At 43.0% G+C, this 14,015-nt stretch overlaps 1 protein-coding gene across 2 annotated transcripts in view; it reads left to right on the top strand.

The window, feature by feature from the left end:
- APOOL (apolipoprotein O like) overlaps positions 1–14,015 on the top strand; it is a 217,257-nt gene that overhangs the window by 117,417 nt on the left and 85,825 nt on the right. For both annotated transcript variants that reach the window (XM_085607811.1, XM_085607810.1), the window contains exon 4: positions 12,376–12,430. In XM_085607811.1, coding sequence (XP_085463937.1) covers positions 12,376–12,430 — 55 coding nt within the window. The remainder of the gene's footprint in view (positions 1–12,375; positions 12,431–14,015) is intronic.

Here is a 14,015-nt window from a genome sequence, read left to right as displayed (position 1 = left end):
GGCTTATCTTTACCTGACCTTTAGTTGAGCATGCCATACCATTCTGGTTTCTGACATCTGTAATGAAGAACGAGTTGTACAACTTTCACGTGTTCCCCTGCTGTTAGCACATGCCATACACTTAACGAATCCCTCTAAATCATATGTGCTCTTAACATATTACTTTGATAAGGACATTTGGTTTCTCAAATCTTCTGATATATCATAGCCTTTGTAATAAATCTAATACCTGACCTCCACACCACTGTGGATTGTTGTTTCATGCCATGCTACTGAAAACAAGGATGTAAGCAGCATATATTATAGTTGGGATAGCGTATTTCATTTTAGTTTCGTTCTATCTTCAATTATTGCATTATTGCAATTTAAAGATATACTCTCATTCTTGTTAATTTACTACCACCTGGGTTTAGCATTTTACCTAATCACTGTCTGACCCTGTGGGGATGGCTGTTTAACCATTATTTATAATGGCAGTTTTGTTATACACTCCCCATAGAAACCCTGAGGATTTACTGACTCTACTCACTTTTAATATCATGAATTTCTTCAGCACCATGTCTGCATCCTGCTTGCTTGGTGCTAAAAAATGCGATTCACAATATGAAAAGTTTCGTTTTCCTTCAACATTATCAGGTTAATTTAAACCAACCTTTTGACTGACTTATTGTTCTCGACACCACAGTCAATCATATCCACTTACTTGGTATCAAGACTGAAGGAAACTATGTCAAACTGATTCTTGGAAGCAGATTGTGCAGTATCGCCACCACCATGGTGCTTCCACTCCTGCCACACTGTTCAAAGACCATCCCGCTCCTGGTATAAGGCCAAAAGCAGGGTGTTGACAAAGTCGTCAATAAGAGTCTGTAAGCTGCTTGACGGATCTAGCTCACTTCAGAAGAGTTGTCCCCTTGAGTGTAAGAAGGAAAGACTGAAAAGGTTGGAGCTCTTGATGTTATGTTAGAATGTGAAATACATAAATGTTGAGTTAGTCATATAGAATAACCCTCGTTTTGGTTCCATAGATCCATAGTTAATAAGCACTAGTTGACTTAAAAACAGCACAGTTTCTCTAGCTCCCGGTATTCACAGATTCACCTGTATTCCACTTCATCTTATTATCAGGGTTGATTACTCTGAGAATTAAACACAGAAGTTGTAACAGAGCACCTTAAATGCAAAACCTTGGCATGTCCACATATAGTTTTCAAACACCTACGTCACTTATCTTGTTGGAATCACACTGTTCAAGATTTAGTTTGGGGTCGCAGTCTTGAGAGCCTTGTAATAAATGACCTCTTGGCTCAGCAGAAATCCAAGCTTCACATCAACATTTCTGGAGTCCAAGAGTGTTCAGTTTGCCTTGCAAGATGTGTTTTCAAATTCACAAGAAACAAGTTTAGCTTCTGTAAGACAACAAACCTTATGTGAACCACTCTACCTGCACTGGGTGATAAATCCCATAGTAGGTAAATAAGCCATACCTTTATAAGACCAGCTTCTGCAGGTTGAATATGATTGGGCAGTATTCAAGTCTTGACATGAGACAGTCAGAAGAGATCCATAGAAGTGGCTAAATGGGAAATCGGTCAGTACGATAGTGGACACCTCAAGTGTTCCAATAGGTGGGCTGCTCAAGAGAAAAGTAAGTGTTGTTACAAAACTAGAGAAACATCAGAACTATGTGGGGACAGATTGTTTTTGGTGTAACCCACTGAGGGTCAGCTTTATGCCTTCTCTGATGTTTCACTCAAGAACAGAATGTTTGAAAAAAAGCAAATAAGTCATAGTAGTATGTTTATTAGACTGCATATGGGGGTGTGTTGCTTTAGCGATTTTAAGAGAAGAATTTTCAAACCTTTATTCAAGAAACTGTATTTAGCAGATTGTTCCAGATATCATCTGCTTGTGCAATAGAGGAAAATGTTATTAAAGAGGAACAGACCCAATAAATGTTACGCGTTGGCACCAGGATCTTGTCTCTAGCAACCCATCTAGCCCCCGACATAATGTATGCCCTGCTATTACTCATGATGAACAATGCACCATTCATTTTCCAAGATCTAGCTCATCATTAATGCATCTGCAATGCAGTCCGTAGCTTGTATGTCTCATAAAGAAGCAGTGGTTATTCTCACCCATGATCAATCGATCCCAGCTTTCCCAACTACCTTGTGGTTCTACACTTTTGGAAAAGACAATAATTAAATCACTTTTAGAAGGTCACAATCAAATGCACTAGTTCGAAAAGGGTATCTGAGCTGACATTGGTAGTAAGTTCGTCAGCGGAGCAGCACATCATGGGAAAAATTAGAACTTTCCAAAAATAAGGAGACGTGTGCTCTTTATAACTCTATACCATTGAAGTTGTATGAATAGACAATCTCTCCTGACCTTTTTCGGTTGATCTCCCTCATTGCTTGGGTTGAGAGCCAAAGAGAGAACGGATGCAGTAGTTTGTCCAGATTCCTCAGGGCTTCCTGACACCTGTGTTTGAACATGCCCAACCATCAACTGCTTTGCAACATACCAACACTTGGTATGAACAATTTGCCGCCTATGTGAACAAGTGTTCCGGTCCCTGGGGATGGACCTATGTTGGATTAATGAGTAGGACTGGCATAGAAGCCTCCCTCCCCACTCCTCTCATTCTGAGGGTCTTGCAAGACGATCAAGGACACTCCCAGTGCTCTGTCATTTTGGTGGCCCCAGATGGATTCTCCGTGTTTGGTTTTCTGACCTCCTGCATCTTTTTGACAAGTGTGTATCTCTTCCACCAGATGCAGGACGCCATCTCCTTGGATGTAGAGAGTGTATCGTCCATCGCCATGCCACGACTCAATTTGAGAACCTAGGTCCCAGATTTGCTAGGCATTTAAATGGTCATAAATGTTCCAATTCAGCGTTTGCAGCCTTTAAAATGCTTTCATTATTTTCTAATTCATTTTTAGGATTTGGAAAAGTTGTATCCACTTCTGGAGTGGGATTGTGAATGGATATTGATTCGGTATCTGTGAAGGGTATGTTTTAGGCATCCATTCCAAATACCCAATTAGTATCTAATCTCTAGTCACAAAAACATTGATATTTTACCAACACCTCAAAGAATGAGGTAATCCATTCGCAAAAAGAAGGGGTCCCTTTGGATGAATTAGGCATGCAGCTAGACCCTCTGGTCCTGCCTCGTGGTCACTGGGGCTTACAGAAAGAAGTAAAGACAATCCTTTGTCCCCACCGATATGGTTACTAAATTTAAAGTGATAGCCCTGTGCACCTTTTTATTTGGGTCATTCTCCAACGGTCACAAGTGATGTCAACCCTATTCTGGACTGATTGATGTACAAATACTTCAAAAGTGTGACTTCTGGTTATATGAAGCACCTTTTTTGAAAGTTTCCTTCCTGGTCTCCATAGATTTAGGCATTAGTGAGCTTCTAAACCGTACCTTGAGTTCCATCAGACAAAATGATTGAGGAATTTTGCACAGTATTAAGTCCATAGATTACATTTAGACTGGATCTGCCAATTTTATTGTTGCAGCCGCTGCACTGATTCTGCTAGACCTTAGTGCAGCTTTCGATACGGTGAACAAGAAAAACTCTACTGCAAAGGTTAGAGGCCATGGGGATGCAGGACACGGTCCTGTCTTGGCTGAGCTCTTCTACAGGATCGCGTCTTACAAGTCCACACCCATCAGCATTGCTCTAAGCCGCACCTTCTACTTTCTGGGGTCCCTCAGGGCACCATTCTTAGTCCAACCCTTTTCTATTTGCGGACATTGTAGAAAAGTGTGGTTTTACTCTCCTCTGCTGACGATTAGATCATTTTCTCCTTGTCATCTCGGGAGAACCACAGCACAGAGGCATTGAATATCTGCTTCACACAAGTCTCTTCCTGGATGAATGCTAATTCCCTGAAGTTAAATGGGAAAAGACTGAGGTTCTGTTGTTGGGCAACCTCCCCCATCTTTGGGGCCCACATCTGTGGCCTGAAGCCAGGGGTACTTTCCCCCCTCCCCCCACACCCCTACTCCTGTACCCGTGGTCAAGAATCTGGGAGTCTGGCTTCATGAGCGCTTATCCATGAGTCACACAATCACCAATGTGGCTGCTACCTGTTTTGGTATCTTGAGATGGCTCAAGAAAATCTTGAGATGTCGCCTTATCTTTGCCCAGAAAACCATTATCCAGGCCTTGGTCATCTCCAGGCTGGATTACTGAAATATTCTCTACCTAGGTATCACAAAGAGCCTTTTCAGGTGGCTCCAGATAGTGCAGAACACAGCTGCAAGACTCTTACTTCATCCCCCTAAGTTCTATCTCACTGCTAGCATGCTGGCTTCGTGAACTTCACTGGCAACCAGTTGAAAGTCATGCTCAATTCAAAGCACTATGCTACGTGCATAAATGTTGTTCAAATTCTGGCCCCACCTATCTCAGATCTCCAGGTGTCGCCATACACACCTAGCAGGTCCTTGCGTTCAAGTAATCTTGATCTTGCTGCAGTTCCTAGAGTTAGCAGATCCCGGCAAGGAAGCCAAGCCTGTTTCTTTTTAGGCCCAAAGTTGTGGAATTCCCTACTCTCCGATGTGAGAGCTTGTCGCTCAATTTTGGTCTTCAGCAAGAAGCTTAAAACCTGGTTGGTTTAACTCTGGCAATGGGAGTAGCCCTTTTTATGTTTCTGGGTACCCCAACTGTAGCGTAGTGCTGGAGAACCCTTTTTGGGTAGCCATGCACTGTACAAATTTATATAATAATGATAATAATTTGTTTCGAGAAGGGCTATAGTCTTCTGGAAGTGATCTGCCTCCATAGTAATCGTTGAACAACAGCGATTTTATGAAGGCTTCTAGCAGTCTTGTAGTATTTCATATGAGTGTTCAAAATATCCACAACTTGCTTGGTAGAAGTTTGCTTTTATTCCATATTGATCCTTTATACACTCATGTTTAGCCTTAATGTAATTTCCCAACTGGTGTTTTGTTCCATTTTGTGATTTTCAATTTAATTCAATCTTTATTCTGAGATTCTCGCCATCAGAAGTCATAAAAAGCAAACATGTCCATCCACAAGTTAAAAGTCGAAAAAGAATAATATAAATTCATGACATGTTTCATGTGATAAAATATATTCAAACATGCTAAAAGAATAAAACTGCTTAGTGATAAAAGCAGGGAGGTTAAGATATGGTACTATCAGCTAAGTGGCTACCATATAAAGTGCATTGCAGTATTCGGTTAAAGTGCTCCTTGCCTTATCCTCCCCATAGTCGTTAGAAACATTGAGACCGCAAAAACAGCAAATTGCCTGGTATCAGATTGCATAATCCTCAAGGCTTCTTTAAATTCTCTTACCCCAAAGCTACGACATAGTGAGACCACCCACTTCATCCTAGTACTCTGATAGGTATGGAAGAAGAATAGAAGGCTTTTGATAGTTTTCTCCCATGAATTGCAGAATGGACAATGGCCATGTGTTAGGTTAGCCGGACGAACCCAACTGGTGGTGTGCAATGCAAGGGGAAGGGTCCCATATCTAAATTGGAGCTAGAGCTTCCTTGTATTACTAGGCTCTATTCCATCCATAAACTGTTCTTGTGCAAAACCATCTTTCTGCATGAGAAAAGCCTGCGTCACTGAGCCCAAATTGGGCATACTGTGCAGTGAGCCCATTTGATGTGACCAGTATGCTTTAACTTGGTCTTTAGAGATCATGCATGCATCTTCTGAAGTGGTCCGCAGGTGCTAGAGACAGATAGTCATCCATGTGCTTCTTACGTCTTTATCCCACAGGAGGTTGCATGCCCCTAGCAGATGCAACACCTCTGACAATCCCTGTTGATAAGTACTCAATTCCTGAGATGCACAGATCCTCCTCCAGAACAGAAGGGACCATAACTTCGCTACGTCAGAGACATTTTTGAGACCCAAATCCATCCTCAAGGGAAGCAGTGGTGTACTTATTGGCAGGCAAACCAATTGCCGCATGAAGCGGTTCTCCCTCGCAGTCAAGGAGGGTACCTCCCTGCATCCCAAAAGTTCAACCCCTTACAAAGCGGATCCCAACAACTGGTGGTTATAGACAGGCAAGGTACGAGAAACGGGGCGATATTGAGTGGTCCTTAGCGTCTTCATCAGCCCCCCAGAGGTTTGTTCTAATTTTAGTTCACACCTTGTGATGTGGGTCTGCCATTTAAGGTGCTCAGTCAGGATTACATCCTAGTATTCAAAGGTGTGGACTTGCTGCAAAGAGCTCCCCCTCAGTGTTGGATTTGACTGGGTAGTATGGCATGGATTGAAAACAATATACTTTGTTTTTGCAAAAGGTTATTATCTAGACCACTCGCTCTGCAAAAATGATCAAACCTATCGAAAAAATTTTGTAGGCCCATGGGGGATTGAGAGAGTAGTAACATATCATCTGCAAACATCAAGGCAGGAACCCTGATATTTGCCAGGCGGGGTGCGTCAGATTCACTATGATCCATGTACTTTACCAAATCATTTATGAACAACAGCAAGAAAGTGGGTGCAAGGAAACACCCCTGGCTGACTCCCCTATTTACCGGCAATCTATTAGTTAGCGCCCCGATCTTTACACATCTGACTTATGCAAAGTTATTATCATGGAGCCTTATGATCATATTCGCGAGGTAGAGTGTGACCCCCATGCCCGCCAGAGTTTGCCACAACTTAAGTCGAGGAACGAAGCCGAATGCTGACCTAAGGTCAACAAACACCATGTAAAGTCGCCCACCTCCCACCTCCTAGCTGTACAATTTTCCAAAGCCGGCTTGTAGTGGGGTCACAATGTCTGAAGCAATCATTCAATCTTGAAGTCTGCTCAAGATGATCCCAGAGAAGAGTTTTTGCGCACTGTCAGTTAAGTTTATCTGCCTGTAATTGGAAGAGAGATCTCTAGATCCCTTCTTGAAAATGGGGACGATCTCCGCCCCTCCCAGCATGGCATTGAAGAAAGTGGTAAAATCTAATTCAGAAAGAAGTCCCGAGGAACATTAGCAAGGACTTTGTGTCGCACAATCTTATTAATGCTTGTCTAACTTCTCCAAGGCCAAGACTTATATTCTCCTGTGTGCCATATATCAGAACAGACGTTCTGGTTTATGGGCTGTGGTCCGTCATAGCTAACCGGGGCTACATCACAGGTGTGTGGATCAGGTTGTTCAAGCTGCTCCTCAAGAGAATACAAATTACAACTGTGCAGCCCATTCCGTCATTGTAATGTGATTTTCAACAGGAATGAGCCCATCACGGGAACCAGTTGCATTAATGTTCCAAAATGAGCTAGAGTCTTTTCTCTTAGTTGCTGCAAGGAGACCCTCCCATTTCTTGATTTCCCACTCTCTCTTGGAAGACAGTATAGCATTTTTATATGCCCCTCTGGTTTCTTGAATTGCTAATCTAACACATGATTTGATTGTGCCTGTTAGCGCCTTCCTAGCCTCACGGCGTCTTGTGTTGTACCAAGTTGGGGCCCTACACCTCTAGCTGATCGTGACGCCTTAAGTTAAAAATCATTTTGGCATGGATATTACTGTACTTGGACAGGGTCACACTATGGTTCATGAGCATATTTAACAATATCAACTCTCCAATTGCATCATTGACCACTTTATAAACTTTGGTAATCGATTCCCCAGAATTCGATAGCACTCTCAATCTTACCCTTCGTCTCTTGGGGGCCACTGTTAACCTTCTGTCAGAGGACTCATTATCGTCGGATTTTGCAGTTGAAGTAAGGCTCCTGAGTTCTAGAGCAAGCATGTTGTGGTCGCTATCCTGGCGAAGTAAGACCTTTATATCAGTTAGTTTAGGCCAGAGCCGGAGGTCAAGTAGAAAGTAGTCCATGAGACTCGTACACTGTGGTCTATTGTAGGTATATTTACCTTCTTTATCTGACCATGATTGAGCTCTCAATCCTTCATTCAGTGTTAGGGAATTAAGTTGGAGGGCCAGAGGGGTCCATCTTTTTGTGGAGAGGATAGTTAGTGTAGGAATGTGCCACAGTTGATCTTCCTCAGTCAAATGGAATTCCACATGTGCGTCCAGGTGCTCAAACTAACAATTGAAGTCACCAACCACAATCTTAACGGCTTCACCTGAGAGATCGGCCAAGTGGGCGGATAACATTTAGATTACTCCAGACTCGGATTTGCTTGCAGTTTGCCTACAATAGACAATGTAGATGTAACATGAAGCCAGGTCTGGGGAATCCAACTTGATTTTCTTTGATACGACACATTAAAGTTGTTTTAGCCCAAATTGTTATACCCCCCCTACTGGCCTACCCATGCCCTACGAAATGGCCCCCTTACTAAATGCCACAAACCCAGAGCAATGCACTGGGGTGGTCAAACACGTTTCCTGGAATATGCATATATCATAAGTATCGATAAAGGCACACCACGCAGGACAACTTGGACGACGGACCAGCTACATTCCAGGATATCAGCCTAGTGATTGTAGATGGATGAGCCCCCCTCCGCACGCACACCCGCAACCTCCGCAAGGATCGACAGGTCAACCCCGTCCATACATTCATTTTCCCTGGCAACATCATAAAAAGGAGTAGGCCCTACCCCCGCATGGGGGACACTGTTGCTGTCATCAGCATGGACTGTGGCAAGCTCAATCCCATCCAGGCTGTCACTCTTTGGTACATCAGGCCCACTCCTATCCATAGGGGCCCCACATATATCCATACTTAGGGCATTACAATTCATCTGGAGGAGGTAGGAGCCAGTGTCTAAACATAGAGGACCCGGCATTGTCGCCCTCGGAAAGGAGTATGCACAACCAAATGGACTGACAGTCTTCCACACCCCAACAGCAGTATCTTCAGCAAAAACACAGTCCATTCCAGAATGTTAGTCATCATCATCCAGACCTGCTAGGGCCTGAAATCTAGTTTGAAGGGGGAGGTGGGAGTGAAATTGTTGCCTCTTAGGGGGTTGATGCGAGCGTTGGCCCCTTTTTCTCCTGAGGATGGGCTGTGATAAGTCTCTGTAGAAGTAACCAAGTGGCAAGATTCTAATTGGACCTGGTTTGACCATACCAGCTCTTGCTAAGGCCAATACATGCCCTGCAACTGCAGGGTTACAAGCATGAATATGTATGATGTCTCCTGGGAATTGCCTCTCCAAGTGGCCTATACCACCCACCCGCCGTACATGCAGAATCTCGTTGTGGAAGTCCCACTGGCGACTCGTGTTTCTGTTCAGCCAATGGGTTACTTTGTTCTTAAGAGCCCACATTGATTCAGGTGAGTCAGTCAAGAGACTAGGAACATTAGCTAGCATAGGGGCAGGATGCGGTGGGTGGGGGGGGGAGTGTAGATCAATCTCGGGGAGGGTGGCTGGCTTTATCAGTTAACTTTTGGGATGTCTGCCAGGAAGAGCCTGAATGCCAGCCCCGGCGGACACAAAGTTGTCGCCCTCTCCTGAGGCTGTGGCTGAAATCAGGGTTGCAGTGTTAGTGCTACCTCTGAACCAGCTCCTCTTATGACAGACGGGAGTTACATGCATGGTGCTGTGCTGGCAATTGGTGGATTAGCAACAGCTGCTTGCGAAGAAACAAGGCCGCCTTCTCCTGGTTTTATTAGTAAAAACAAATTGGACTCGATGGCCGTAATGGACCCGGTGCAGTTTGGCATCCAAGCATTTGCTAAAGTTCGTACTCAGGCCACCCCAGAGGTCAGTGCTTAGGATGTGCAAGGTGATCCAGTCTTCGAGCCCTAGTGTCACCGGAGTTTGTTTGGGTTTAGACGTTTTTAACTTCTGAGTCTGTTTTCCTTCGCTTCACCAGAGGCTCAGATTCGGATGAGCCAACGTAGCTTGCAGAGCCATTACCAGAACCGTTGGAAGGGACGGCCCCATCCACTAGGCCATTCCATGTAGGGCCGCTGTTAACTTCTCAGGTGACTTAGAAATGCTTATACTTTGAGCCATAGATATGGAGGGATCATTGCTACTCATAAGGGGCAATCTCGGCGTTTTCGGCAGTGGCAAAGTATCCAAGTCTTCAGTCGCGAGTGAGAGTTGGCGTGCCACCAACTTTATTTCATTGGAAACTATGTCCACTACACACACCAGAAAACTGTCAATGGTTGAATGATTATGGACTTGGGAGCCCTGGGCAACCCCCGAAGCAGCCTTTCTTTTTCCCATATTGTTCCCAAATTGCAAGGGAAGCAAGATATCAAATTAGGGACACAGTACCTTGGGAGATGCGAGGTAGGTGAATTTAGTGAGGTTGAGGGCTCAAAAACCATCAGATCCAGAGAGTAAGCCTGGACCAGCCTCTGTCTGGCTACGGCAGCTAAGATGGGCCTATCTTGGCCCGGGCATGGGCCAAGAAGTAGAGTCCAAAGGCCCCTCCTGCTCACAGTGCAATCTGGGGGATGAAGTCCCACCCCAGCGCATGCGCCAGATTAGCTGATGCAGGCAGGTGAAACAGCCAGGTGACAGCCGGTGAAAACTCCCCTTTTCAGTAATTGACCTTGTGGATCTATTCATACAGATGTTTTGTGCCTTCACGGTACAGTCTCCGTTAAACACACAACCATCTGTGCCTTCCTATTTATTTCTATTGAACTCCCTATGCATGCCTCACTCAGTATCCCCCCCGTACATTTCTAGGAATATTTCCTAGATTAACGCTAAGTAACCTGTTTCCGGATTGCTGCACAGACTTTTTCCTTTTTCCCCTTTCCTCAACAGAGACTGTAATTCACAATGGACTAGACTATGAGCTTTCTTTGGTCGTTTTTTCCTTTTCTTTTCTTTCCCTTTCCTATATCATGTGAACCCAAGTTGCAATTATTTTTTTTTGCGTCTATTTTTCTTTATACTACCAAAAGTATTTAAATACTTATATCACTGCGAGGAAAACCCTCACTATAGTCACTAGGCTCATAGCTTTTTTAATTATGATATGTTGAAAAGATAATCAATGGCATATATCGATACACTAAAAGACATTACGTCTGCTAGTGTTTTTAATATTATTGCCAATGAGCCCTAAATGCTATTATACTTTAATTTACGACTATTAAGGTTATTAATTGATACCTTGCACTACTTTGATCAACTGATACCAGTAGAAATATTTTACTTCACTTGGCCAACCTACAATAAAATGTTGGTCGTATTGTTGCAAGGAAATTGCCCCCATGTAAGTATACGAACAGTACCCTTATTGGAAATCCTGCGTGTGGATCCCAGCAAGCACGTTTTGTTGGTCATAATAAGTTAAATTTAATTTGTAACAGAATCTTCCAAACAATTTTTTATTTATTCTTAATTTTTACCCACCCCTTCCCTCCAAATATTTCTTACCACAGCCTTAAGGAAGCTCGATGGCGCTATTTGCCAGAGTGAAACACGTGTCAGCAGCAATTACACATCTTGAGTGTACTAAGGATTCAACATGGTAAAAAATCAACCTTCAGCAAAGCGAGCAGTGAATCATTATACAATCCATCAGTGGCATTTAGGAGGCTCATACCTGTTTGAGAAATATGCGGGTGGCAACAGGATCTACCACACACACATTTTGTATGTACCGCTGTATTGAGACTTTCTTCCAGAGTGCTACACAGATTGGCCAAGAAAACCATTGAAACATGCTATCTTAGGTCTAAGCTGCCCAATACTGCATTCTCCGCCTTCCTGTGTATTCTATATGATGTGGGTTCTCTCCATAGTTAGGTAATGGAAGACATCCTGAACATAGAAGTAGGACAAACTTATGTGTATGGCTGTTCCATCACACTTCGTGCAGGCTCGCTCCGGTTATGAACATTCTCCTGCCAACCCAGGACATAGGCAAGCTTAAAGTACCCAATAGTACCCAATTAAGAACTACATTTGAAAGAGTGTGCATGCTCACAAGGAAAAGTGGCTGCTCAAGTAAGATGCCTGCATGTGGTCATGTTTTAGGCTTACAAAGCTCCGTTGAACAACTACAGAATCAGCTTGTAGTCTGGGCACTAGTTTGCTAGCAGCCAGTAGTAGGTGAACAATGGATAAGAGCTTGCCACTTAGAAGTAACAAAGTTGCTGTTAATGTTTTATGATCATCACAGCTAACCAAACTCTTCCTAATTTTCCTATGGATAGTCCCCATTTGATGTGCTGCTATTCGAGGAGAACTGTTCGAGGCGTGAGGAATATTTTATATTCTGCATGAAAAAATACCATTTGAGCTATTTTACAATATTATGATGTTTAGTGATTTTGTAAAAATATTTAAATAAATGCATAACCTTTAAAATATGTGTTGTAGTGTTTGTTCCCTAATCTTCTTTCCCTAACATAACTTTTTCAAGTATTCCATCTTTATCATTTTATTTAGGGAGCTTATCATTCAATTGAAAATGGGATATGGAGCACCATTCAGTTGGGGAAAGGTAAGTGACCAAGATGTTATTTGAAATTAAGGGAAATTGCCGGTAACTCTAAACTTCGACATTATAACCCAAACAGAAAACTGGTCCAACTCTATTTAGGTCGAGCCTGGGCAGCGCATACGCTGCTCTGCGAGACATTAGAGTATGGACTCGAAGCTCCTCCCACTCTTTGCCCATATTTTTCTTTGGCTTGTGTCATTATTCTTTGTAAACGCTTGCCTCGGATTCTTTAATAGGCTTGTTAGTCCCTCTTTAGTACCGCCTTCTCTTCATTTGTAACCTTCCATGATTACTGGGCCTTTTACTTCTGTTGTTACACGGTATGTCTTATTTTGTCTATAAGCACTATTTTCTCTAATGTGTTTCTCCTACTTCAGGCACAACATGCTTTCCTGCAACTTTCAGTGCGCCATGACCCCTTTCACTTTCCAGGCAGTCCGGGACGATGGCGGCTGCTTCTTTGAAATTAAATGGGTCTCGCATTTATAAGACTTTAAGCAATTGGCATTGTAAATGAAAATGCCCTTTATTTATGTGTTAATTATCGAAACAGATAAATAAAAGGCATTGTCATTTACAATGCCAATAGCTTAAACTCTCGCAAATGCGAGACCTATTGCATTGCTTTTTTTGTTTCTGTTGTGTATCTCCACAGGAAAAACTAAAGTAAAGTGTAGTAATGAAAGGTAGCGACCTGCATGTGGCTATCTAACATGCCTTGTTACATCTATTTGTCTCCTACATTTCCCACATCCCTTTCAAACTTACTTAGTCTACTCAGCTTGCATCCTCTTTGGAACACAGGGAGGTGACAGAGGAACTCTTCAGAGCATTCCATTTGTCGCTGCTCATTTCCTCACACTGCACTACTCCAGTTTCCTTTGATATTTGAAAATAAATGTATCAACAAACTTCCATCACACCTGTATTGGATAACCCTTGCTTGTTTTCCATCCAGAATCCACTATGTATTCCTGCATCACCGACTCTTAGCATAAGCATCTATTTAGCTAATTATTTGACCTCGAAATTTGATTTTTAACCCTGTGCTTTTTACTTTTTTCCTAGTGGCTCTCTCACGTTGGTACTCCCTCTAGTGCCCTCCTTTCTGCCTTTACACTTGTATCTTGAGTAACATTAAATCCTTCCTCAATAGAGCCAAAGGTGCTAGGCCTTCATCAACAATATCCCGACTTGGCTCTGGGCCCTGCCTTGAAATTGCCACATATGCTACTACCCTTCCCTTTTCTAAGAAGCAGCCATGCTTGACCATTCCATCCCAGCAATCTCCCCCTCACCTCTCTACTTCTTTTTTTCCTATCTCTTCTGAGTGGTTGCACATCACCAGCTTTCCGTTTTACTTGATTAAAATTCACTTTTATCTTCATTGCAATTAATTTCCCCTGCTTATTGAACCAAATGCTTTCTTTCACAAATCATCTCACATTCTCTAGCACTGAGATCCTCAGTACTTTTTCTTTGTGATCTTTCTGCAGCATTTCAAAGTGTTGACTCTTCTGGTCTCACACTGCATCCTTTTCATCTATGACTTTGCATGTTTTTCCATCTAGCTTTTTTTGCTGTA

Source organism: Triturus cristatus, chromosome 5_2 (genome assembly GCF_964204655.1).
Source record: "Triturus cristatus chromosome 5_2, aTriCri1.1, whole genome shotgun sequence".
Taxonomy (NCBI): Eukaryota; Metazoa; Chordata; class Amphibia; order Caudata; family Salamandridae; genus Triturus; species Triturus cristatus.
Note: the sequence above shows the minus strand (reverse complement) of the source record. Positions and strands in the feature narration are given on the sequence as shown.